The following is a 27,382-nucleotide window of genomic DNA, read 5'->3' on the forward strand; positions in this document are numbered from 1 at the left end:
AATATGAAAGAGAATTTAAAATTATTTAAATTATTAAAATGTTAATGAATAGAAAAGAGGGATGGAAGAAGGACTAAAGACTATGGAAATTTGTAAAAGAAGCAAATACAATTTCTAAAAATGAAAAATATAGGAATTAAAATTAAAAATTGAAGGGGAGGGCCAAACAGTACATTAGTAACAGATGAAAAGAGAGTAAGTTAGAGTTGACTTGTCCAGAATGTAGCAAACATGGTAAAATATAAAAGGATTTTAGGAGGCAAGGAATGCAGAAAGAGTGAAAATAGGGAGTAGTAATGTCAAAGAGATACTGAAAATTTTCAAATATTGGTGAAAAACATGATTCCCCAAAGTAAGGAAAACCATCACATTAAATAAAAATAAGTCTACACATGAAAAGATAACTGTTAAACTTACAGAAACCAAAAAGAAAAAGAAAACAAAATCTTAAAATAATCTAGAGAGAAAATGCAGATTATCTACAAAGGAATAAGATTTTACAGTTAGCATACTTCCCGTTGAAGTCACAATGGAAGTCAGACAATGCACTAATATGCTCATGGTATATTATATAATTATATGATATGATATGCGACTCAACTCAGAATTTTAAGGACAAAATAATGGCATCTTCAGAGAAAAACTGAGGGTTTACCAAATATAGACTCCCATTGAGCTACTATAAAATATACTTCAAAAGGAATGTCAACAAAATCAAGGAAATTGGAGATTAAAGAAACAAAGTGAACAGAGAAATAGTAAATGTGTACAACTTAAGCATAGTGAAAATTATAATGAAGATAATTACTAAATGTATGTAATTGTTTTAAATAATTAGCCAAAAGAACAAGAGAGCAACAACAGGAAAATGGACAGATGGTCAGAGTTAGAAGTTTTTAAACTCTGAAATTTTGGGAGGAGAGTTAAAAAAAAAAAAAAAACTGATTAGATTTAAACTTTGTTAAGTATATGTATTAAACATTGAGGATAATCATAGAGGAGTAAAAATAACAATGTTAATCAGAGTTTTCCAGAGAAACAACCAATAGGATGTATATATATATATGTATGTAGAGAGTTTTTGAATGAAATTTGTTTTAAGGAATTGACTTACTCCACTGTAGGGGCTGTCAAATCTGAGTTCTGTGGGACAAGCCAGCAGGATGGAGAACTAAGGAAGAATTGATGTATCAAGTTCAGAGACAGTCTGGAAGCACAATTCTTTCTTTTTAGGAGGATTTCAGTCTTTTCTCCTAAGGTCATCAACTGATTAGAGGAGGTCCACCTACATTATGGAAAGTACTCTGCTTTACTCAAAGTCTACTGATTTAAATGGTAATTACATATAAGTGATACTTGCTTGACTAAAAACCTGTAGACATAGCCTAGCTAAACTGACACACAAATTTAACCATAACAAACAGCTATACTTTCCAAATAAGCAAAGAGAAAAAAAATGTGGAGAGTGGAATTTTCTATCAATTCTATAAAAGGCCAAAAAAATGGAAAAACAGAAGCCAAAAAAAAGGTAAATATAAAACATGAAATATAAAATTTAATCAAAATACAGCAGACAGAGTAATTATGACTAGCTGCCTCAAGAAATAAGCCCTGAAAAATCAGTTGCTTACCACAATCCATATTTCTGTCTCATATCCTACCCAGTGTGTCAGAAAACCCTTCTCCATCTCATAGCTACACCATACCGTGGAGCCTCTGGGGTAGGGAAAGAGAAAGACAAGAGAAATGCCTGCTCTTCCATGCCTTGGCCTGGACCGTATCTGGTCTGTTGATCAAGAATAGTCACATGCCTAACTGTAAGAGAGACTGGGAAAAATAGGCACATAGAATTTTTGATGAGCATTAACTGTCTCCGTTTCAATTTGCCTTCATAATAAATGCAAACATTAAAATTACTAGTTAGATGACAATAATATTTATATTGGTTTTAAAATGTTGAACAAATGCAGCCATCAGTATATGGTGTATACAAAATATACCACTAACTCTTAAGGGTACAGAGGACTGAAAAAGAAGGGAGGCAAAGAGATAAACCAAGCTAACACTAATCAGAAGAAAGCTGGTGTACTAATATTAAATAATAAAAATAGGCTTTATATATGTTTTAAAAGAATTATGAGAGATACCATCATCACAATTTAATAAACGGATCAAGTTAGCAGGAAGATTTAAAAAAAACTGAACCCACAGAGTTGTAACTACACAAAGCCTAAGAATGAATAAAGCCAAATGTCAGAATGAGGAAATCAACATATCTATAATAATAAAGGAAGATTTTGTCATTTCTCTCTTAAAAATTGGTAGGTCAAGTGAAGAGATGTAAGGGTACAGATATGGAAAGTACACTACACAAGTCTGCATTAATGGTCTTATAGAACTCTGTATCGAATAGATAATTCTATATGCCCCATTAGATAAAGGACTCATGAAACTTAAAAAAAAAAAAAAAAGAGAGAGAGAACCATGAACTAGACCACAAAGCAAGTATAAGTAAATCCCAACACTCCAATAGCACTTAGATTGTAGCCTCTGATTGCAGTGCAATAAAATTTTCAAAAACATGCTTATTGTTCCCCAAAAGTGTTTTAAATAAAAATCACACTTTAAAGTAATTCATGGGTCAAAGAAAAATATAGCTTGAAATTACAAGTACAAAATATGTTGTAACAAAATGGAAATAAAACTACGCATCACATCCAGTGGCACTAAAAAGGCAAGTGGAAGTTTTTTTGTTTTTTGTTTTTTGTCTTTTTAAATTTTATTTTTTATAAACATATATATTTTTCCCCCAGGGATACAGGTCTGTGAATCGCCAGGTTTACACACTTCACCGCACTCACCATAGCACATACCCTCCCCAATGTCCATAATAACCCCACCCCCCAACCCCCCTCCCCCCAGCAACCCTCAGTTTGTTTTGTGAGATTAAGAGTCACTTATGGTTTATCTCCCTCCCAATCCCATCTTGCTTCATTTACTCTTCTCCTATACCCTTAACCCCCATGTTGCATCTCCTCTCCCTCATATCAGGGAGATCATATGATAGTTGTCTTTCTCTGATTGACTTATTTCGCTAAGCATGATACCCTCTAGTTCCATCCATGTCATCGCAAATGGCAAGATTTCATTTCTTTTGATGGCTGCATAGTATTCCATTGTGTATATATACCACTTCTTCTTTATCCATTCGTCTGTTGATGGACATCTAGGTTCTTTCCATAGTTTGGCTTTTGTAGACATTGCTGCTATAAACATTCGGGTGCACATGCCCCTTCGGATCACTATGTTTGTATCTTTAGGGTAAATACCCAGCAGTGCAATTGCTGGGTCATAGGGTAGTTCTATTTTCAACATTTTGAGGAACCTCCATGCTGTTTTCCAGAGTGGTTGCACCAGCTTGCATTCCCACCAACAGTGTAGGAGGGTTCCCCTTTCTCCGCATCCTCGCCAGCATCTGTCATTTCCTGACTTGTTAATTTTAGCCATTCTGACTGGTGTGAGGTGGTATCTCATTGTGGTTTTGATTTGTATTTCCCTGATTCCGAGTGATATGGAGCACTTTTTCATGTGTCTGTTGGCCATCTGGATGTCTTCTTCGCAGAAATGTCTGTTCATATCTTCTGCCCATTTCTTGATTGGATTATTTGTTCTTTGGGTGTTGAGTTTGCTAAGTTCTTTATAGATTTTGGACACTAGCCCTTTATCTGATATGTCGTTTGCAAATATCTTCTCCCATTCTGTCAGTTGTCTTTTGGTTTTGTTAACTGTTTCCTTTGCTGTGCAAAAGCTTTTGATCTTGATGAAATCCCAATAGTTCATTTTTGCCCTTGCTTCCCTTGCCTTTGACGATATTCCTAGGAAATGTTGCTGCGTCCGAGCCTGCGACCGGTTCAAGGTAAACCCGAGCTTAAAGCTCACTCCTTGGCTCTGTCTCTGTAGCCGGCTTCCCCGTTCTAATACCTGTAAGGTCTGCGACACTCAGACACCCCCGATCCTTCTGTGACCCTGCGGGACCTGAGGCCACGCTGACCCCGCGTGCGCTTCACCCCGGTTAAGCCTCTGGAGTGATTTCCCTCAGCAGAACAGACTTTTAAAAGTCCTGATTTTGTGCTCCGTTCCTCCGCCGCTTGCCGGGAGCCGGCCCCTCCCCCTGAGGTCTATCTTCCCATCGCTTTGGATTCACTCCTCCGCCAGTCCTACCTTTCAGAAAGTGGTTGATTTTCTGTTTCTAGAATTGCTGTTCTTCTTCTCTTCTATCTCCCGTTGGATTTGTAGGTGTTTGCAATCTTTAGATAAGCTATCTAGCTGATCTCCCGCTACCTGAAGTAGTCTCAGCCTGCTACTTCTCCGCCATCTTGACTCCTCCCCGGCAAGTGGAAGTTTGAAATGCAGTTCTTAGGAAAGGGTGAGAACTGAACCCAATTATCTAAAGTTTCTGCTCAAGAAGTTCAAAATAATATATAAAGAAAGGAATAAAAATAAAAGCAGAAATTAACAGCCTAAGGAATATATTATTAGGAAGCTGATTCTTAGAGTAAGAAGGAAGAACAGGATTAAGTAAGCAGAGTTCGCACATTACTTACGCATATGGACAGGATTAGGAATGAAGAGTGGGACATAATAAGAGAGATAATATAGATTTAATATGGGTATACTCAAATATATGAGTAACTTTTTAAAAATAAATTTGAGTGCTTGATGAAGTGGAAAATAAATTTAAATGTACTCAGAAAGAGTAAACCTGAGTAGAAGTCTAGTCATTCAATGAGTTGAGTCAGTTGTTAATCCACCCATAACAAAATAATAATTTCTACCAAAATTTCAAGGATTCAATATCCAAAACATTCTACAGAACAGAAAAACAAATATTCCCTGGCTTATTTTATGAGTCTGATATAATCTTGATGGCAGAATGCTGTATGAGACAGGATCAGAAAACAAAACTGTAAGTCAATCAAAAATAGAGATGCGAAACTTTAGATAAAATATTACCAAACCAAGTCCAAATCTGTATTTTTAAAGATCTTGACAAATACAGTAAAAAGTTAATATTAGTCAAATATAGATGATGAGGATACAGGTATCTATATTAATTTCTGTTCCTATCAGTATAATTAAATTATTTTCTACTTAAGTGTCTTAACTAAAATGAAAGAGGAAATTGAACATCAGTTCTGCAGGAGGAGCTGTCCTGAAAAATATAAAGAAAGTGGTTCTTAAAGGTTCCCGGAAATGAAAGGAGCAACCCTCATCCTTCACACCAACAAGAGGTCCTACGTTTTTCCCTTTCTTTTTAAAATTCATGATGCATGCATATTTTATTTCCTTTTAAATTGAAAAGAGAAGCAGGAAATTTCAAGCAACAATCAATCCCCTCACCTAATTTATTTGCTCACCCCTAAATTCACACCCCCAGGGACAATCATTGCTAAATCTTCCAATGATTTCTTCTCCTTCTGTCTCTCTTGGTATTATCATTATCATGCTATCATGTAATTTATTACTTTAGGGCATTATCTGTTGTCATTCTCATGACTGACTTTCATCTTCTGCCTAACCTGTGGTTTTTGAGCTGGGCTGTCTTTAGGTTCTATGTGCCTCCTTCCTGGCTTCTCCGCTCCTGAGTCAGGTGAGGGCCCAGTGACTGCAGTGGGTCGGGAGGGAGTAAGTGTCTAATGACCCATGCTGATGTGGTGAGGGAGGCGTGTCTGTCCTGCTAAAGTGAAGATTCCTCTGCTGAAATCACACACGTTCTCTTATCTCCTTTTCTTTACATCATATTTTGAATTCCCACCATCTCCCCTGCACAGTTATTCCTTTTATCTAATCTCTTGGTACTGTTTTCTGAAAGCAGTGTCCTTTGCTCAGAATTCAGATGTTAATTTTTTTTTTTTTTCTTTTTCAAAATTTTATTTAAATTCAAGGTTGTTCACCTATGGTGTAGTTTTCGTCTCAGAGGTAGAACTGAATGAAAGTTCAGATTTTAAACGAAGTAATTCATATGTCTGAGGAGTCTTTTGTTCTCTTCCTCTATTTTACTTCCTCGTGGGAGGGATATGATTGAGGGTCTCCCCTCACCCATGCAGCAGTTGGAAGAGTCAGAAGAAGTCATCCCCAATGGGTGAGATACACCAGGCCACACGGTGTGGCGAGCAGGAAGCCGGCCAGTTCCCATGCCCCGCTGTGCAAATCTTTGGGTCAGACGCAGTCCTCACAGCCCCAAGATCCCTGGGCTTTGGAAGCTGCCTAGTTTCTCTGAGTGCCCTCTGCTGTGCACGGTGAACTCCCACGCTATTTCACTGTGATGTTTTGTTTTTTTCCTACTTGCTTTTTCCAGAAAATAATGTTCCCGGAATTAAAATGTAAGCTGATGGTATACCCCCTAGTGGACAGAAAGGTGTAGCACCACAGCTGGCCTCCTGAGTATTTTGCTCTTCACTATTTCTCACCCAGGATCCTGTGATTTTCGTACATTTAACACCCGATAGGATGTTGCTGCTGCTAAATGCAGGTTTAAACCCTCCCATCTCCAAACACTAATGTCAGAAATCTAGAATGGCCAGGGTGCGTCGGAGTTTCAGAATTCACAAGATATTGGTATGGTCACAAGATGTAGGAAAGTTGAAGAGAGGAGACTATTTCAAAGGAAAAAAAAATTACTTTCTTTCCCTATTTAGTCTGAGGTAATGTCTGAATATCTGTTTGAATGTACATGTCATGTGGGATTTTTTTTAATGGGTTGGAATTAGGTTCTACTGGTATGCTAGAATTTCTCAATCAGGCTGGGGAAAAAGATAGCAAGATAGAATTTGGGAATTAGAAGATCTGCCTTCAAATTGAGTGCATTGTAGGATCTATTCTGACCCATGCCCTGACTTGATTCTTATGGTAAGTATAGTCCATAGAGCCCAAATCCTTTCATCTGATTTAATATTTAATCTCCAAATATGTAAGATCATTGCTTACTCCTTATTGACCTACTTATGGTACTTATAAGAGGTACTCATGAGCTACTTATCCACATTTTACATTTTCTCTTTAAATTTTTAAAAATTGTGACCATATATTTAATGTACCTAATGTGTAAATAGCATTACAAAACACAACACACAGGGTAACCAGAGATAATTAGAATTCTTACCTCTCCACAAACTAGCAATAATCATTACATGTTTTCATTTGTCATGCTAGTAAAAATAATGAATTCTGACTTTTACCTAGATAATTTATTTTCCTTTATTAAAAGTTTTCCTTTCTTTCCTACTATTATTCTGTCCTTTAATATTATTTATATTATTCCTAATAATTTCTTCTTATTTATTAGTTTTTGAGTCCTTATACTAGCAAGATTCCTTGACATCATTGCTATTGGTGTATAAATCATAAGGGTAAACACTATGAATCTTTCAATAGTATGATTAAACATTAAGGCATTTCTAATGAGTGTTTGTTTAGAAATGTGGTCATATCTTCTCTTCAGTCTGTCTTATTTAGTATTTGCTTTGTATAATTGGATGAACCAAAATACATAAAGAATACTTGCCAGGTCATTTTTGAGTTTTTATTTTCTCCATAAAGGACTGTGCAAATATTAGCAGAGTACATATTGCATTCAAAAGGCTCAATAAAATGTGGTGTTAGTCAAGTCGTACACTTTAAATCACATTTTTTTGTGATTTTGTATTTTATTGTGTCAGCCAGTGTTTTAAAGTCATTCACATAGTCATTTTAACTTCTTATTAATACCTACAATCATTGGGGGTGCCTGGGTGGCTCAGTCGGTTAAGTGTCTTCCTTTGGCTCTGGTCATGATCCCAGGGTTCTGGGATAGAGCCTCATGTCAGGTTCCCTGCTCAGCAGGGAGCCTGCTTCTCCCTCTGCCTCTGCCATTCCCCTCACTTGTGCTCTCTGGTCTTATCTCTCTGTCAAATAAATAAATAAAATATTTTTAAAATATACCTACAATAATTGGAATTTAAATTTTATATCCGTGTAGTATTAATGGGAAAATAACATAAGCCCGTAATTGATAATGACAATTAAATCTGCCGATAAGATTGGTGAACATTTTTTCTCCATCAGCAGTTCAGCAAATTATCTAACTGAGTGATTCACACAATAGCAAATATGAAAAAGTCAGTGAGAATCAAAGTCACCTAGAAAAATATTGAATCAGTATGTAAAATTAGTGTTGATTAAGCCACCCTGATTTTAGTGTTTCTCTCTGTATATGATACGCTCATTGGAGTCGATAATTTAAAAAAAAATAGATTCGAAACAAAAAAAAACTTCTGTTTTATGACCCAGCTTTAGACATATTAAAAATTCAGGGCATAAAATGTTAAAAATCAAAGGGTTTGTATCCTCAGTCCAAAACATGGCAACTCCTTGGGGTGATGCTATCAGGCAACGTATGTGAGAATTATTTTCATTCAAGACAGTTGTGCTCTCAGACTCACCTTTTAGGATTTCCACCTATAAGTGCAGTTATCAAGAGGTAAAATGGCCATGCTGGATTGGACTTTGGACATTAACTGGAAAAAAAAATTAGGTCCTCTGAGAATGTTCTCCAACTCCATAGATGCTTCTCTATTGCCTTGACTCCAAATCAAGATTTCTTCTACTTTCTGCTCATTCTGCCCCCATCAGCTTGTTCACTTCTTGCCTCATTGCAGTAGGCTAGTGATACCCACAGGTGCTGGGGCAGTGACTGTCAGGCTGTAACTGGTGAAAATCTCACTTAGTCATATATTTTTAAATTCTCTCTTGATTGTCCTACTCAGTGTTCTCATCAAGCTGAAAGTTCCTAATCACAAATTCTAAACTTGCAATTTTGAGGATTCCTATTTCATCCAAGTCTCCTCTGTATGCTCACTGGCTGTGAGACTTCTGCAGAGATTCATCTAATCTCTCTCCCATCTTAGGATGTAGTGTGTGAACTACAGAGTGTGTCAGGATCTACGGCCTTTCCACAGATTTCTGACCAAGGCCATCTCCCTTGGTTGTTTGTTCCTCACTTTTTATTTACTATTTCATTTTAATATCCTGTAGTATTTTAAAAATATAGGTCCTATTAAAATAGCTTTAAAATCAATGAATAGTGATTTCCTTATTTTAAAATAATGATTTTTAAATTGTTACAAAAGCAGTTCTTATCTGTTACAGAAAAGTGGAAAATACAAGCAAAAGGAGAAAATATAAAATGTGCATAAGCCCACCAAACACAAATTTTCACTTTTATAATGTTTATCTGCACGAACTTTTTCCTATGCAAACAGCTTTTTTGCAAATGGATAATTTTTACATAACTGTTTTGTAGCTTAATATATAATTGTATCTAATTATTATCACATGTACATTTTTTCAGTATTCTCAAAAATTACATCTTTTACAGTGTGTATAGGATTAGATTCTACCATTTCTTCTGAGAATTTGTTTTATGAGAGTAAGAAATTTCTCCCTGATTTTTAACAACAGTCTAACATACCTGAATATAAATTTCTTCTGAGAAACACCTCATACAAACACATTACATCTAATCACCAGCCCTTATATGTGTTCCTGCACATTCTGAACCATTTTCTTTATTAAAAAAAATTTTAAACTTAAAATCATTTAGGTTATGTAATATCTTTGCACAGTATCTCCTTTAGAGATATGCAGGACTTATCTTCTAAAATAAATAATTTCGTAAAGAGGGAACAATGGAATAAGTCATAAACCATGCTGATGAATTTTCAATTACCTATCTAACAAATAAAAACAAAAGCAAAAAGAAATATTCTACATCTGCCCTTAGAGCCCAATCTTTCAAATGAATTCAGAAATTCTGTCTCTGATAAACTAGTTATTTGAGGACCATTTAGAAAAGTAATAAAAGTATAATATAGAAGGTAATATAAACAATAAGTTCTGTAATTCTTTTTTTTTAAGATTTTATTTATTTATTTGACAGAGCACACAAGCAGGGGGAACAGCAGACAGAGGGAGAGGGAAAGAAGAGGTAGGCTCCCCACAGAGCAGGAAGTCCTGATGCAGGACTAGATCCCAGGACCCTGGGATCAAGACTTGAGCCAAAGGCAGACATTTGACCAACTGAGCCACCTGGGTGCCCCTAAACAATAGCTTTTAAATTTGCTTTTTTATATAATAAATCACTGGGAGACAGGTAGACCATCCTGATAAGCTTAACTTCAGGTCTCATATTCACATCTTCTTCTCCTAATAGATCTTCCTCTGACAACAAAACACTGCCATATTTCCATGCTTCATTATGGTAGTAACCAATTTCTTTCTTTTTTTTTTTAATTTAATTTTATTTTTTCAGTGTTCCAAGATTCATTGTTTATGCAGCACACCCAGTGCTCCATGTAATACATGCCCTTCTTAATACCCACCACCAGACTCACCCATTCCCCCACCTCCTTCCCCTCTAAAACCCTCAGTTTGTTTCTCAGAGTCCACAGGCTCTCACAGTTCATCTCCTCTCTGATCTCCCCCACTTCACTTTTCCTATCCTTCTCCTAATGTCCTCCATGTTATTCCTTATGTTCCACAAGTGAAACCGTATGATAATTGACTCTCTCTGCTTGACTTATTTCACTTAACATAATCTCTTCCAGTCCCGTCCGTGTTGATACAAAAGTTGGGTATTCATCCTTTCTGATGGCTGAGTAATATTCCATTGTATATACGGACCACATCTTCTTTATCCATTCGTCTGTTGAAGGGCATCTTGGCTCTTTCCACAGTTTGGCGATTGTGGACATTGCTGCTATGAACACTGGGGTGCATGTGCCCCTTCTTTTCACTACATCTGTGTCTTTGGGGTAAATTCCCAGTAGTGCTGTTGCAGGGTCATAGGGGAGCCCTATTTTTTATTTTCTGAGGAATCTCCACACTGTTTTCCAAAATGGCTGCACCAACTTGCATTCCCACCAACAATGTAAGTGGGTTCCCCTTTCTCCACATCCTCTCTAACATTTGTTGTTTCCTGACTTGTTAATCTTTGCCACTCTAACCAGTATAAGGTGATATCTCAATGTGGTTTTGATTTGAATCTCCGTGATGGCTAATAATGATGAACATTTTTTCATGTATCTGTTAACCATTTGTATGTCTTCATTGGAGAAGTGTCTGTTCATGTCTTCTGCCCACTTTCTGACATGATTATCTGTTTTGGGGGTGTTGAGTTTGAGGAGTTCTTTATAAGGGATTGTTTTGTCTGTTCTTCACTACAATTCAGTGGGGAAGGCAGACTATCTCCATCTTTGGATAATCAGAGCTTACTTTGGTGCTTAAGACAGCTAAAGACTTTTGTTGGCTAAATCAATCAATTCCTTCATCTATTAATCAGTGACATGATACTTTAACAAGAGTTACTGTGAACATATAGGAAATAGTAGAAAGGCTAGTCTAACATGTATTATAAGCTAATTAAATGCCAAACCCTCTGTAAAATCTTTGTAGACTTTATCATTTCATTTTTTTCTGTATCTTTCCTTCTCTAAAAATTTCTTAAATTATATCATATTTTCTATAAATGAGTAATAAAAACCTACAGCAGCCTATGTATAATATTTTATTGTGTATGATATATTTTCATAAACATTTTTATATAATTTATATATATACATATATACACAGAAAGAACTTATTATTTATAAAAATACAGCTTCTAAAAAGCAAGAAAAAACATAACTTGCAACTCTAAGGGCCTCATTTATATTTCACATATGCCATAGACACAGCTCAGAAACTCAGATGCGATGCTTATGAATATGTATGAAGTATAATTAGCTTGGAACGTGCTGCTTCATCACCTGTCCTGATATTGGTGATGTGCTTCGGCGACTTACTAAGCAAAGCTCGAAAGGGAACTCTGCAAATCCAATGAGTTGAAACAGTTCCATTCATCCATAACGTGTTAGTAGTTTTCATTCTGTTATCGTATGAAAGGCTGATCTTTTAAACCTGGGTTGTGGATATGCTGTTTATGATGGACAGCTATATGTCATCAGCCCTATACTTCAATATCTTGGATACCTCTTGGACCACCGAAAGTCTGTCTGTTCCTCCACATCCCTTGAACGCAAACCTCTCATTTCCACTGCCCTCGCCTGAAATGACAACTCTTTTTTCTAGCTTATACTCTTATAATAGTATAATTAGTGTCTCCTTTTTCTCCCACACACCTGCCCATTCATCTTCCTGGACTAAAGCGCTGTCCATACAGTCTTACTCAGAAGCTTTCAATGGTTCCATATTTTATATTGCCCAGTGTTTTTAGCCTGACATTCAAGTTTTCCAGTAATTGACGCTCACCTATGTAATAGCCTTAGTTCTTCATACTGCCCTTCATAAACTGTACGGTCCTTTACAACTGAAATACTTCTTCTGTTCTCCATGCATCAAAATTTCCTGCCTCCTTGGGGCACTGTGTGGCTCAGTCTGTTGAGCACCCAACTCTTAATTTCAACTTGGGTCATGATCTAAGGGTCCTGGGATCAAGTCCCATGTCAGACTCCACGCTTGGTGGGGAGTCTGCTAGAGGAATCTCTCCCTCTCCCTTTGCCCCGCCCACAACTTGTGCTCTCTGGCTTTCGCTCTCTCAAATAAATAATAAATAAATCTTAAGAAAAATTTTCCTGCATCCTTGCCTTTCCTTTCCTTACCCGAGCAAGGAATAGTTGACCAAAAATCCAGGAAGAGAGGCACCCGGGTGGCTCAGTGGGTTGGGGCCTCTGCCTTTGGCTCGGGTCATGATCCCAGGGTCCTGGGATCAAGCCCCACATCAGGCTCTCTGCTCCGTGGGGAGCCTGCTTCCACCTCTTTCTCTCTGCCTGCCTCTCTACCTACTTGAGATCTCTGCCTGTCGTATAATAAATAAAATCTTTTAAAAAAAAAAAATCCAGGAAGAAATCACTGACTTCCTGAAAAGTAGGAAAGACAAGATGCTTGGGAGCAAAAGAGAGGACATTCATAAATGCAAAAAGATGGGAAATTAGAAGCAGGAAGTCTGTCAGGAGATGGACTTCAGTTAGGGGTCATTCATGTTGTAGGATAAAGGTGCCAAGGTCCAATGGAAGATCAATAAGTTGGTAATCAGACTAATCAGAAAAAAGTCAATATCCAGTATCCAATATCAGGAGTAAAAGAGGTAAAATCAGTACAATTTCTGTAGACAATAAAGAATTTAAAAAGGTAGAAAATTATTAATGACTTTATGCCAGAAATTCAACAATTTGAATGAAATGGACAGCCTTTGAAAATTTCCAAATACCAAAACTCACAAAAAAATAATTTGAATGCCCATTAAAGAATTGAATTTGTGCTTAAAAACCTTTGTATACACACACACACACACACACACACACACATATTCAGCCCCAGTCGATTTCACTGGTGAATTCCATGAAACATTTAAGAAAGAAGTAATAAATTCTTCAGAGAATTGAAGAGAAGAAAATATGTCCCACCTCATTCTATCATTCTATGAGGACTGTATCACGCTAATACAAACTGAAGACATTATGAAAGAAAATTATAGATCAATATCCCTCAGAGATGTGAAAATTCTTGACAAAATCATTATAGATCAAATCTAACCATTTATTAAGATAAGCTACAAACTAGGGGTATGTATTTGCAAATTACATGTCTGATAAAGGATTTGTATCTAAATTATGCACAAATACCTTTTAAAATTTAGTAACCACAAACAACTAAATAAAAATTGGGCAAAAGATTTAAACAGATGGAAAATAAGCACATGAAGAGGTGCTCAAGATTGTCACAAGGAAACAGCAAATTAAAGCCAAAATGTTACACACACCTATGAGCAAGTATAAATTTTAAAAGACTGACTACATCAAGCACTGCAAGGATGTAGGAAAACATAATTCTCCTACACTGCTGGGGGGAATTTAAAGTAGCACAAATAATTTAGAAAACAAGTTGGTAGTTTCTTAAAAAACGTAAACATACTACTATATCATCTAGCCATTCCACTTCTAGATATTCACTCCAGTAGAAAATGAAGGTATATGTTTATCTAAAGATTTATACATACATACACCTTCAACTCAGTTTCGAATGGTCAGTGCTGGAGATGACCCAAATGTCCATCAAGAGGTGAATGAATAGATTGAGACATATCCATTTAATTAAAAAAGGATCACATATTGATACAAGCACAATGTGGACAAAAGTTGAAATAATTAGGCTGAGTGAAAAAAAAAAAAAGACAAAAAGAGAACTAGATGAGCCCATTTATATAAGATTTTCTAAAATGCAAATTAATATTGATGGAAAGAGGAGCAGTGTTTGCATAGAGATACAAGGAAGGATGGAAGGGAGAAATTAAAAAGAAATGGATAGTTCCTTGACCTTGATTGTCTTGATGGTTTCATGGGTGTCTATATGTCAAAACTTACCAAATTATAAATTTTAAATATGTGAAGCTTACTTATACCTCAATAAAACTGTTGGAAAGTGTAAAAAGGCAGATAAAAAAATTAATATTGGCCACCATTGTCCATAGTGCCTCAATTTCCCCTCAATTTCAAACTTTAGCGTTGTTGTCTGATCCTTTTTCCTCTTTTCCTCTCACTTCATTTGATTATTTTCTTCCTTGCATCAAATCACCTTTCTCTCTCTCCTTTACCCCCATGACTCACTTTGCATATCCAAGATTAGCTTTAACTTATTTCTGGAGCATAACAAATAACATGGAGGACATGGGGAGATGGAGAGGAGAAGGGAGCTGAGGGAAATTGGAAGGGGAGGTGAACCATGAGAGACTATGGACCCTGAAAAACAACCTGAGGGTTTTGGAGGGGTGGGGGGTGGGAGGTTGGGGGAACCAGGTGGTGGGTATTGGGGAGGGCACGTATTGCATGGAGCACTGGGTATGGTGCAAAAACAATGAATACTGTTAACGCTGAAAAGAAATTTAAAAAAAAAGAAAGAACAAAAAAAAATTGTGGTTGTTAAATGCTTACCAGTTTATATTCTTATAGAAAGACGTTCACATCTCAAGGCTGTGGGAAAAGCTGTTTTTCTTTCTTCCTCCCTCCCTCCCTTCCTTCACTTTTCTCTTTCTTCCCTCCCTCCCTCTTTTCTCCCTACCTCCCTCTTCCTCTCCTTCCCTCTCTCCCTTCCCTCCCTCCCTTCCTTCCTTCCCTCCTTCCTTCCCCATCTTTGCCTAATTTCATCTAGTACTCTGAGTGACCCATATAACTGTGGTGACTCAGGATCATCAATACCAACATTAATTATTTTACTGTAATGACATTGGCATCTTCTGAAACCTACTTTATCCCTATCCAAATTGATCTGGACTCCTGAGCTTTACAATTTTTTCTCATTGTAAGATTGTCAGCTATCACTTCTGCTGTTTTCATGTGCCTATTTAGAGATCTTTGCCCTTCTTTCTTTGTAACTTCCTTCCTCTGATTGGTTTTGATCCAGAAAACCTGTAAGCAAGAGAGTAAGAATGGTGTTTAGATTTGGAACAGATAGAACCTGAGTAGATAACTAAGGCTTGTTTGTTTATTTTTAGTAAGGTACACTGCATTTGTGCCACTTACTCTTTTTTCCTTTTTTTTTTTTTTTTTTTTTAGATAAATGACACTTTGTGTTGTTAGTATATCTAATTTCCAAGGGAAACTGTAGGACTAAAAATTTCTGTGTTCTCAGTTGAAGAAACTGTCCATTTTCCATAGAATGATTTTCTAGGGTTGTCAGCTCTTTTTGCAAATGCTAGCTATATATGCACAATGTCCCTTTTTATTTATGTAGATGTATCCAATATGTCCTTTTGTAGATACCTTAATATTACATAATCAATCTGTTCTGTGAACAGTAGAGCTGTTAGTTTAACACCTGAAAGTAAATTTTACCACAACAGTCACAGATTCTATGATTTTTCCTAGTTTAATTCTCAAATAATGTGACTGATAAAAAATAATGTGACAGAGGCTTCGCAGGTGTCATTTGGAGTGTTATGTCTGGGATAACCTGAATTCAGCTTTATAACTTGAACAGTAGGTTTAGCATTCTCTAGCTCTTCTTGCATCTGAAATAATTTTTCCAATTTAAACTTAACACATAAGAACCTATTTGATTTATCTCTTGGTATCAATGTATTATGTGATGATTGCTGGAAAGCAAACAGTATTAAAATGGATCATGGGACATTAAGTTAAATGATCCCTTTCCCATATCATTCTTCTATCTTTGTGTCACCTTTTTTAATCCAAACCCCAACAGATGCACCTTTGCTAGGAGATGATTGTAGCTCTGAGGTTGTTATTTGCCATCATACTTGGAGACATGTTTTCAAAAGGAGTGATGTTCTTCCTCATTGGAAGAGGACAGTAACTGCTCCTCCACTTATCACACAACTCAAGTAAAATGTGCTTAGGGATAAAGTCAGTAGATGTGTTCAGTTCTTAACTTGCTTGACCATTCTCCAGCATTCAATACTGACCAACTCTGTCCTTGCAACACTGCCAGTCATCATGCTTTGAGCCACTTCTGTATCTCTTGGCTTCCATGATATCAAGCTTTCCTTCTTTCTCCTTGCCCTCTAGAGTCTCAGTTACCTTACCAGTGCCTCTTTCTCTACCTACCCCTTAAACGTTGAGATTCCCAATGTTTCTGTTCTAGTTCTTCTTTTCCAATAAACAGTCTCCTGACTTAGTCGCCAGTATGTGCTGATAATTTATGTCTATGCTTTCCTGAAGGTAAGCTCTTTACACCAGCTGCCCACCAGATATATTTACTCCATAATTCTGTGGGTTTTGATATGTGACACTTCTTTTTCTGTCCACAGGCAACAGGTCCTCAAGGTTCACTAAGGGAAGGTGCCAAAGGCTCTCTTCAGAAGAGCTTTGGGGTCCTTAATGAAGCCAAGAAGTTGGCAAATGCCGTGAAAGGTTAGTGTGACCTCACTTCGTTATTATTTTCACAACTGATTGTAGTTCTATTCTGTAGGATATTTTATTACACTATTGGAAAATTGGAATTGTTTCACTAGGTTTTTATGATGGTTTTTATTATCGGGATTTAATGCAAGTAAACTATTTCACCAGTTTTATGACATCTTGTCATCACATCTCATTTTGCATTGGGTAATATTTCATAATTTTTAGACCTAATTTATATAACATCATTTCACTTATAGCTAAAGTACAGTGACTTTAAAATTAAAGTATAATAAGTTTTTAAAGGTGCCAAACCCCCCTTGTTTTGGCTTCAGAAATGACAGTCACAAAGTAATGAATTAGGCATATATAGTATAAACGTCCTTATGAAATTTTCAATTTGTTAGTGGTCACATTTCCTGAAAAGTTTTCACACTTTTTAAATACATTTTTCTTGTATTTTCTTCCTAATTCAATCATCAAAGTGCATAAAATATCTACTCTAATCCATTATGGGTTTTGTATTAAAAATGTATTACTCACTAAAGCTGCTCTCTAGATGTTATTATATTTATTATTTCATTCAAATATCTCCTGTTTCTCTCTGCAGCCTTACTCCTTACCATTTTCTGGCTTGCATCCATCTCCCCAAACTTCCTAAAATATTCATGGTCCTTCCAAAACATACTACTACTATTCCAAGCCTCCATATTTCAGAGTGTTAATCCTTCTCTTTGGAATGCCTCTCCATCTTTCATTCTTTTTGATATAATTACCTTTTAGCAGACCTTCAGGGTTAAGCTCAGATGTCATTTTCTCCAGGAACTTCGACACCCCATCTGAACTACATGCCCTTTCTCACTGCCTGCCTTTCTCACAGACTTGTCCAATGCAAGCCTGTAGTTAGATTCCATCTTCTGGAGGACAGACACAGGGTCTTCTTCTTTTTTTTTTTTTTTTAAGATTTTATTTATTTATTTGACAGACAGAGATCACAAGGAGGCAGAGAGGCAGGCAGAGAGAGGAAGGGAAGCAGGCTCCCTGCCGAGCAGAGAACCTAATGCGCTAGATCCCAGGACCCTGAGATCATGACCTGAGCCAAAGGCAGAGGCTTTAACCCACTAGCCACCCAGGTGCCCAGGGTCTTCTTTTTAGCTTTGTTTTTCTAGGGTCTAATTTCACAGGGACTGGCTCAAATCAGGCAAGAAGCGTATTTTTGAGAAGAATGGAATGATATGGGTCTTTACTAACTTCAGAAGGAAACTAAGTTTTATAAACATTTATATTTGTCATGCTTTAATTATCTGTGGTCTCTAATAGAGGCTGATGGGAAATTACTACTACTGTTGTCCATGTGATGGTATTTGGATAGTAAAATGCTTTGGACTGTGTGTCACAGGAGGAAAAAAAAAAAAACCTTGTGTACACCATTTTGTGTAGGAGCTTGCTCTTATTCTAAACTGAAGAGTCACTGTAGAGTCAAAATCTATCTTCCTCCTGGGCAAGTTGAGTTGATCCCATTACTTTTGGGCCACTCCTTCCCATCCAGTATCTTTGCCCAGAGCTAGGAAGGATTAAGGTGAGGTGAGTGAGGTTAGTTTGTACAAGCACAGGGTTAGTCCTGTTTTATTTAAAAAGTTTACTATTTTGTTCATCATTGATCTTTTTTGAACCCATTTTGATTTTTTTTTAAATACTGCATTAAAATATTTTTGATTACTGTTTTGGTGCCCCTTTAAATTTTATACCTGAGGTGAATGCCTGAGTCACTTCACCTCACCTCACTCCTTGCTCTGTCCTCACCTCTGTTTCCCCCAAAATACTGGCATTATAAAAATGGAGAAAGAATTCCATTTTCAGAGATTTTTTTTTCCCCCAAGAAAAAAAGAATCTGAAGAGAGTCCTAATAGAAAGGGTTAGGAGACAGAAACGTTTATTAGTTTAGTCTTTTTTTGTACTTCAAGTAATACATTATTTAAAGTAATGAAAACCCACAAACTACTCAAGTAATAATTTCTCCAAAAATCCAAGCCATGGCTCTGACGGAGATGGGAATGTTTTCTTGCTACATTATGACATTCCCCTGATTTGTGGCCAATTACACAAGTTATAAAATGGCTGTTAATCAGGGGAATGCCATATATTACCACCAGGAACTGCTGAAATAGGCCCTACAGAGCAAAACTCTTGACAGCAGCTATTAAAATAGAGATTTAGTCATTTCCCTTTCTCTGGGGCCTGGAGTTAGAAGGAATAAAAATGGTGAGGCCATTCTACCCTCCATATTTCTAATTTGTTATTTGGTTCAATTCAGTACAATCCGGTGAGTTCAAGCTTTAGTCATGAATGACTTAGTGCTGCTCCCTGCCAGTTTTATACTGTCCTTGCCTTGAGGGAGTCTGAACTTGCCAGGAGCAATTTGTTTTGCTTTTTAATTTTTGAATATACATTTGTTAAAAGTCAATTTGCCCTTGTATGCTGTTGAAATTTGAAACCAGTCTACATTGCACTGATTGAATGTCTATGGAGGTAAAAATCATTTCCTTGATGGATATGGAACTTCGGACAAACTGATGATCAAGAGAGTTAGAAGATGAATTAATACCAGCAGGTGAATTAATGCTCCTTTGCCATTGACAAGAGAGCTTGTCAATCAAATGGCCAGTTGGGGTTCTCATGGAATGTGTACAAGGCAAGGAATGAAGCAGAGGTTGGTATATTAGAAACCTGAGAATACTAAGATTTTACAGTTTTACACCTTTATATAGAATAACTTCTCAATATTATTTACTTCTCAATTTAGCCCTAATTTCTGTCTTCGCCCAAATAAGTGAAATCATTCAATCACTTAGGAACAAATAGATAATGTTTCTATAAACTGGATGACACTTCTAAGAAATAGTAAGATCAGTTTCCAAACCCGAAGACATCGACTCAGTGAATTGCATGACATGAGGGACAGTCCAGCATGAAGAACGATACCAAAATTATTCCACATATTATCTTTTATCAAATTAATCAGTGCTTTTTTTCTATACTGTGATATTCTAAAAACTCAGTCATTCAGTCCAGGCTAGTGTATGAGAAAGATTCTGCCTTCATGAATGTTGTTAATACAGTAGCATTGATTAACCTGGTAAGATTCTGTTGTTATTTTAGATTAGAAAAATAAATAAATAAACAGGAGTACCGCAATGTTAAAACAAAGTATGATGCAAGAGTTAAATTTTGCCCAAAGCCTTCTTTCATTATTAAAGATAGACTCCTTTTGACTTCACATACTACCATATGCCAGAATCAGCCTTTATGAAGATAAGCATGTGAAAGACAAACAAAATCTATTTCATGGACAAGAAATAATGTTGGACTAAATGGATGAAATCAAGCTTGGATCTCCTAGCTGACCGTAGCCTGGAGAACAAAAGAATCTTTCCCCACAGATATTGCTGATTCCTCACACAGAGCTGTACTACCTCCTTTGGAGTGTGAATCAAGAAAATGAAAACAATAAAACCAGATTGGAGTTGGTTTAGGAGTTTAAATGGAAAGTGACAAAGTAGTGGCAAACATACAAAGGTAGGAACTATTGGACCAGACAGTACTTGTCTGGTTCTTTTCAAGTTCTTTTAGAATACCTTGCTGGCCAAAGCACAATGAGTCTACAGGCCCACAGTCAGGCTTCAGAGCTTATCCTAGTGGAACCATAAGTGGGTTTCAATGTCTGTCCATAATGGTTTCTCGTTACATTTGTTGAGGAGAGGATTCCCCTCTATTCTGGTATCTTAAGTCTTTGGAGATCCTGCACCAGAGAAGCCCCCTTTCCCTCCTCTCCTCAGACTTCTCACTATGACCATCTCTCTAGTGGAAGGAAGAGCATATTCAGTGGCAGCTGATGGTTACTGAGGGCCTATGTGTCTGGGCAGAAAAGTCAGTGAGAGATAGGACACATCCCAAACTTGTGGCAGCAACTGGAGAAAGGGAAGCTTGGGAGTAAATTCATGAAATAAGGCTAGAAATACAAAAAAGTGGCAAAACTGGGCATAGCAGTCTCTTCAAGTCAATTGACAGAAGGCTGGGGACAGAATCCAGTTCTCACTTTTGCATGGCTTCCTTCCTTCAGCAAGGTCCCAGGTTCCTGCCCTGGGTTGTGGGGTTGACTTAGGTAACAGCCTCTTTGGAAATTTAAAAATCTGGAATTATTGAGCAGGTAAAGGACTACATAGGTGGGTGAAAAATTGTAATAAAGTGACTTGAGGGAAATTGTACCTCTTATGTTCTTAAACTGTCCAAAAGTGACAATATATAATATAATACAATAAAATTGAAAATTGTGTAAAACAAACACATATTACATAATTTGATAAGTTTGGCCACCTCACCTGTCTAACACAAAATCATTTGCTTTGAAGAAACACCAAGAATCTGAATGCACCACATTTGTATAGTGGGACCAACACTTTAACCCACATTAGTCTGGCTCCAAAGCTAATGCTTTTACCCTCTGCTGGACAAAACCACTGGGCTTCAGCCATAGTGCAGAAGGTAGCACAGTGATAGTCATGATCCTAACACATACTTGACAAATGACTAGTGGTTGAATAACCAAGTGTAGCCGAAACCTCTCATTATCAGGAAGGTCACAATCAAGATGCTTTATGTGACTTCATGTCAATCCTTTGTCTATTTCAACCCTTCTACTTCAGAACTACACAGAGAAATGCTGCAGAGTTTAATCTGTTCTCTAGTTCAGAAGGTGCCTCAACAACAAAACATGAAATATATTTGTAGCAAATGGAAGTTATGTGGATTAAATTCTTCTTTTACAAAGAAATCCTAAACAGAGGATATTCCTTCATTTTTTGGTAAGAAGCAAATCTGAAGTGGTAAAGATTCCATCAGAGTATTAATTCATAATAAGGCAAATGTCACAGTATTCAAGGAGTTCACTGCAAAATATTATCTGAATGGCAGTTTGGCAGGAGATTCCATTTAACCAGACCCATTTAACAGCCTTTCTATGAATTTCACCCTTGTCAGTGAGAGACTCTTTCAAGGTATTTGTTTTGTGCCTAAACAAAAAATAAAAATTGTATTTGAAGAACTTTACTAGATGAGTTTCTTTTTTTAAGATATTATTTATTTATTTATTTGAGAGACAGAGACAGAGATGGTGAGAGAGAGCACAACCAGGGGGAGTAGTCGGCGGAGGGAGAAGCAGGCTCCCCACTGAGCAAGGAGCCCAACGCAAGGCTCAATCCCAGGACCCCGAGATCATGACCTGAGCTGAAAGCAGACCCTTAACCAACTGAGCCACCCAGGCGACCCTAGATGAGTTTCAATAGTCAAAGAGAATGTTTCATTAAAATCTCTAAAAAGCATTCTTATATTTAGTTGAAACCTGTTTCAGCATCATTGAAAACTGGTAAATACACCAGTGCAATCCTCAAGCCAGTGTAAATTATTTTGTTACCATTTACTGCCTGTTGTAAATCCAGTACTTTCTCATACATCCACAGATTTATTTCTCATAACAGTCATATGAAGGGAGACACTATCTTTATTTTAGACATGTAAAAAGGGAAAGAAATGGCATTTGAACCCACCTCGTCTTCCACCTCTGAGTCTTACAATGAGTTCGTTGCACCACACCAGTTTTAACGATAAGAATTTTGTACAAGAAGACATTATTGATGATGAAAGAAGTGACACAACAGCTTTATTTTGAGATATTACATAACATAGTTCAAAGTTACCAGTTCTGATTTAACTGAACTGTAATTCATAATCAGCACAGTGTCAGGAAGATGATAAATGAGTAAATATGTGCTCTGAGTAGCAGTGACTTACAACCCTGGTGAGTTTCAGTTTGAGTGTGTCTATCCTGCACAGTCAGTGCATGGATACATGGATAACAAAAGGAACTGATACCTCCAGGAATGTTCACAGTCGACCCTTACTGCTCTGCTTCTTTCTCTCACTGTACAAGCTCTGTATCTGCCAAACCCATTGACATTTGTGTTCTAATGTGTGAGGACAGGATGGGAAAGGGAGAACCAAAGTGGAAAAAGCATGTGTGTGTAGCTTTTAAGGTTTGGTGGGTGTGATACCTAGAGAGAAGTTAAAGAGAATGTCTTAACTACAGCTACTGGGTATGAGAGCTGAAGAAGTGAGAGAAAATCCTATAAAATGTTTCTATGAATTATAAATCAGATCCTTCTCTTATTCTCCAAAATTTACAACTAAAGAATCAGGTTGGATATTCTTTAACTATTAATAATTCTGTTTCTTTGGTCATGTTACAGTTCAAACTAGGCCAAATGCAGTCTCCCTTACATGTCAGCTACAGATACACTGGGCCTCATGTCTCTTTTCATTTAAAGCCGACTTTGGAGGGCTGCTTTTTTGAGCTATTCATTGCTATAGTTTCCCAAGTTTTCCATTTTGAAATCTATGGTAGGTTTCTGTACACGCCTTCTACTCACCTAATTCTATTGACAAAGCTATGAAGTGTTGAGATTTGGGTTTGTGAAATTCCAGAAACTACTTCAGAAAAAAATCATCTCAGTGTGGGAGAGGATCCATCAAGAAAGAACCCAAATCTAATAGGTGAAACCTAGAAATCAGAGTGCGGGCAGAATATTCACATTCTGACCTCCAAGTACACAAAGCAGAGGATCAAAATTACTGCTTTGGAACTGAAAGACAGAAGCAACAATGTTCTCCAGATTAATCTTTCTTCTGAATAATTAGCCTGCCTGTTCAGCCAGGATTTGCGACTTGAATGCATAAAATAATATAAACCAAGTGATGCCCTTTAAATTAATGGTTTTTTCACTGTACACGAAGATCTTGCTTGCCAGACCATTTTGAATGCTTCATTATTTAAAAAATCAAATCCAATCAAGAAGCTAAGAAATAAAATTTGTACTGTTCCCTTTCCTTAATTGATGAAGACGTCCAAGGCAATATCAAAAGAACAGCCCTTTATTCTCAAGGAATTCATAGAGCGATCACAGTCATAATCAGACTGGCTTTCCCTCTGAAAGTAGACTTTCAATAACCTATCCAAAGATTTTATTTTAGTACAAACACTGAGAATAACAGAAGTATTAAAAGAAAGATGAATCATGATTGACAGAGGAGAAAATCTAATTACTTGGAAAATATATTTTGAGGCACTTAGAACTGAAAATAATAACATCTTAGTGACTGAAATGGACATATTGATGTTTTTGAACCATGCTTTGCTAGGATATTTTATGCTTTGTTTTTCAATGATGTCAGGTCTTTGGCTTGGAGCTTAAAGGCAGATGTGTTAAACCGTAGTATGTGCTTACATTATTATTGTTTAACAGTGCTTTAATCTGTCTGCCTATAAAAGCCTTCTATGAAATGAAGTGGGTCATTAATTAATATGTTCAGTCCTCTTTTTCACATCCAGAATACTGATAGCTAAGAATCCTTCATCCATCTTCCTTTCCCTTTGCTATTCTTTCCGGATGAAGGCCGATAAAGGCAGGGATGCTTCTCTAGCTGACAGTGGTCTGCTCAGTTCCCCTGAGAAGCCAGGTATGCTGCCTCTGGGGGAATATGCGGACAAGCAAATCGAGACCACTCTGGCTCTGTTGTGTGAGACCTAGTCTCTCCTGTTGCCCAAGCTGGGTACCAGGAAAGTGATGAGAACAACAGTCTTAGTGTTGACAATAACAAGTTGCCCCAGTTCAGGTTGCTTTAGATGTTTGTTTATTGATTGATTGACCGATCAGTCAATCAATCAGCCACTCTTTTAAATAAGAGAATAGAACTATCTGCCCAGAGGAAGCAATTTAATGAACATAACCACCATGGTGGTGCTCACGCCACCATGAACTCCCTTGCTGGTTCTGTTGCTGGTTTTTATCTGCTGTAAGTACCATCAGGGTTCTCTCATATGTTCTTCTCCACCCACCCACCACCATATCCCACCCTGACAAACTTTTGTTTATATATCACCATATGTATTGTGTCCCTTGTTCATTTTCATGAAAAAGATCTTAAGGATCTTTTTTTTCTCATATCTGTACCTCCAATTAAAGATCTCATGAACATTCTGGAAGATACACATTGATGTAGTTTCACAGGTATATCTGTTTGGGCAATGTTAAAAACTAGTGGAATGCAGCTGAAAAATTTATATTATACTTGTAATATTGAATTATCTTTAGTAGGTGATTTTTTTTAACGTTAAAGAAATCATGCTAAGGTAGCAAGAAAAAATAAAACTTCTGAAAAGCCTATTTGAGAGCAATTTATAAAATATTGTTCTCTATATATAATAAAAAAAACACTTTATCAGAAATGCACTGAAGTTTTTTTCATTCATTTTCAACTATGTATTAACGCGATATTTACCGTAGTTGCGAGATTCTACTTAACAATCATATCTATTTGAGATTATTAAAAGCTAATCCTGTGATCCACTTTGGTGATGAAATTTTTAAAATAAGTAACATTAATGGGAATAATGTCAAGAGGGCATCATTACAAATGCAGTAAGAGGTTGATTCTTTTGCAGGTTTTTTCTCCATAAAAAACCATAAAATTAAGTCAGATACATATCAGACACCAAGAGGAAAACATAGCTATTGAACCTGTTGAAGAGTGAAATGGTCATTTCATAAACACCTGTTTTATATTATGGTCTGAAATGTATGTAGTGATAGATGCTAATAAATTAAAGGAATTAAATCAATTCTCCTGCATTTTGTAAACCTTATATTAAAATAACCTGAAATTATGTATCCATATCAGAGATGTGTAAATTCTGAGATGATTAAAATTTTTCGTTCTTTTTTGTTTTCCATTCACAGAAAATGATGACTATCTGAATGGCTTAATAACCAGATTAGAAAATGCAGATGTTAGAAATGAGGATCTCCTGAGAGCTTTGAATGACACTTTGGGGAAGCTGTCAGCCATTCCAAATGGTAAGCATTTGGGACACTGCAAATTGTGTCAGTTGACCTGAACTATTAAAGAATGTTCTAACGTTTATCATCTTTTCTGACATTACACTTGGACTATTGTCAGGAAATTAGATATTGGTTTTCTTACTTGTGAATTTTTCTTTGTGAGAATGAGAAACTAAGCCATACTCTCTCTCCTCGGATTTTTCTTATGCTTTGTTATCCTAGCAGACATCCATTGGTAGATCTTGCAAAAAGGAAAATATAACCATCTTATATACTTTTCTTCCATGTGTAAGCCCAGGAAATCTTCTTTCTAGTAAGATTCTTATTATTATTATAAATAATATTATTTGTAATCTCATGTTAATGGGAAAGTATAAAATCGCATAGGTACCGTTCTCTAAAATGTTGTTCTACTACAAACTCACAGGTGATTATAATACCTACATGACAGAGAAGAGCCTTTCCCACATCATTCTTTACTTCTTTTTGTTGTTGTTGTTGAGTATGGTTGACACACAATGTTACATTATTTTCAAGTGTTGAACAAAGTGATTCAACAAGTCTATAAGATTATGCTATACTTACCACAGTTGTAGCTCCCATCTGTCCTGATACAACACTATTACAGGATCATTGACTATATTCCTTATGCTGTGTATTTATTTCTATGATTTACTCACTCTGTAACTGGAAGCCTGTATCTCCCAACACCTCCTTCACCCATTCTGCCCCTCTCCCCACAGCCCTCCCCTCTGGCAACCATTAGCACATCTTTCCTGGCAAAGTTCAGTTCCTTAAATGTTTCATCTTTGAAAACATTAACAGCTGAACCATGTCTGTAATATCTTCTTACCTATTATAAGTACTTGAAGTTATTGTTTGGTATTAGTTCTTGAAAGTACTATCCTTTATATTTTCATAACGTGATATGATAACAAAATCTGCTAATGTTTATTGAGTGTTTACTCAATATGTGTGTTAAGTGTATGTAATCCTTACAGTAACCCTACAAAATTAATAGTGTTATTTCCATTTTACAGGGAACAAGCTGAGACACAGTATCATGCTAAGGGAAATAAGTCAGTCAGAGAAAGAAAAATACCATGTGATTCACTCATATGTGAAATTTAAGAAATGAAAGAGAATGCTGAAGGCCATTGTTAAGAATGGCATGTATGAGATTTGAACCCCACAGTTTAACTTCAGAGCCTGTGGCTTTAACCATTAATCTACACATACTAGTAGGCACCTATATGTTCAGTATATGTTTTTATACAAATTATGATCAAGTAAACTAACGTATACATTTATATAGTATAACACCGGAAATATTAATGATTTTTACTTTTTTTAATATTAAAAAAAACCTAACTGTCCGGGATTGCTTGTCATCTCCTTCAATAGTAAGGACATAATAGAAAATTTGCAATGCTGAAAACTAATATAAGTACATAAACACATGGTCTAAAATACCCAACAGAG

The 27,382-nt window shown here is 36.5% G+C and overlaps 1 protein-coding gene across 5 annotated transcripts in view; it reads left to right on the top strand.

The window, feature by feature from the left end:
• The window catches only part of LAMA2 (laminin subunit alpha 2), a 634,066-nt gene that overhangs the window by 524,074 nt on the left and 82,610 nt on the right, over positions 1-27,382 (top strand). For all 5 annotated transcript variants that reach the window (XM_032862519.1, XM_032862522.1, XM_032862520.1 and 2 more), the window contains 2 exons: positions 16,859-16,961; positions 25,799-25,915. In XM_032862519.1, the coding sequence (XP_032718410.1) occupies positions 16,859-16,961; positions 25,799-25,915 (220 nt within the window). The remainder of the gene's footprint in view (positions 1-16,858; positions 16,962-25,798; positions 25,916-27,382) is intronic.

The sequence above is a fragment of the Lontra canadensis genome, unplaced genomic scaffold (assembly GCF_010015895.1).
Source record: "Lontra canadensis isolate GAN:19392208 unplaced genomic scaffold, GSC_riverotter_1.0 scaffold23, whole genome shotgun sequence".
Taxonomy (NCBI): Eukaryota; Metazoa; Chordata; class Mammalia; order Carnivora; family Mustelidae; genus Lontra; species Lontra canadensis.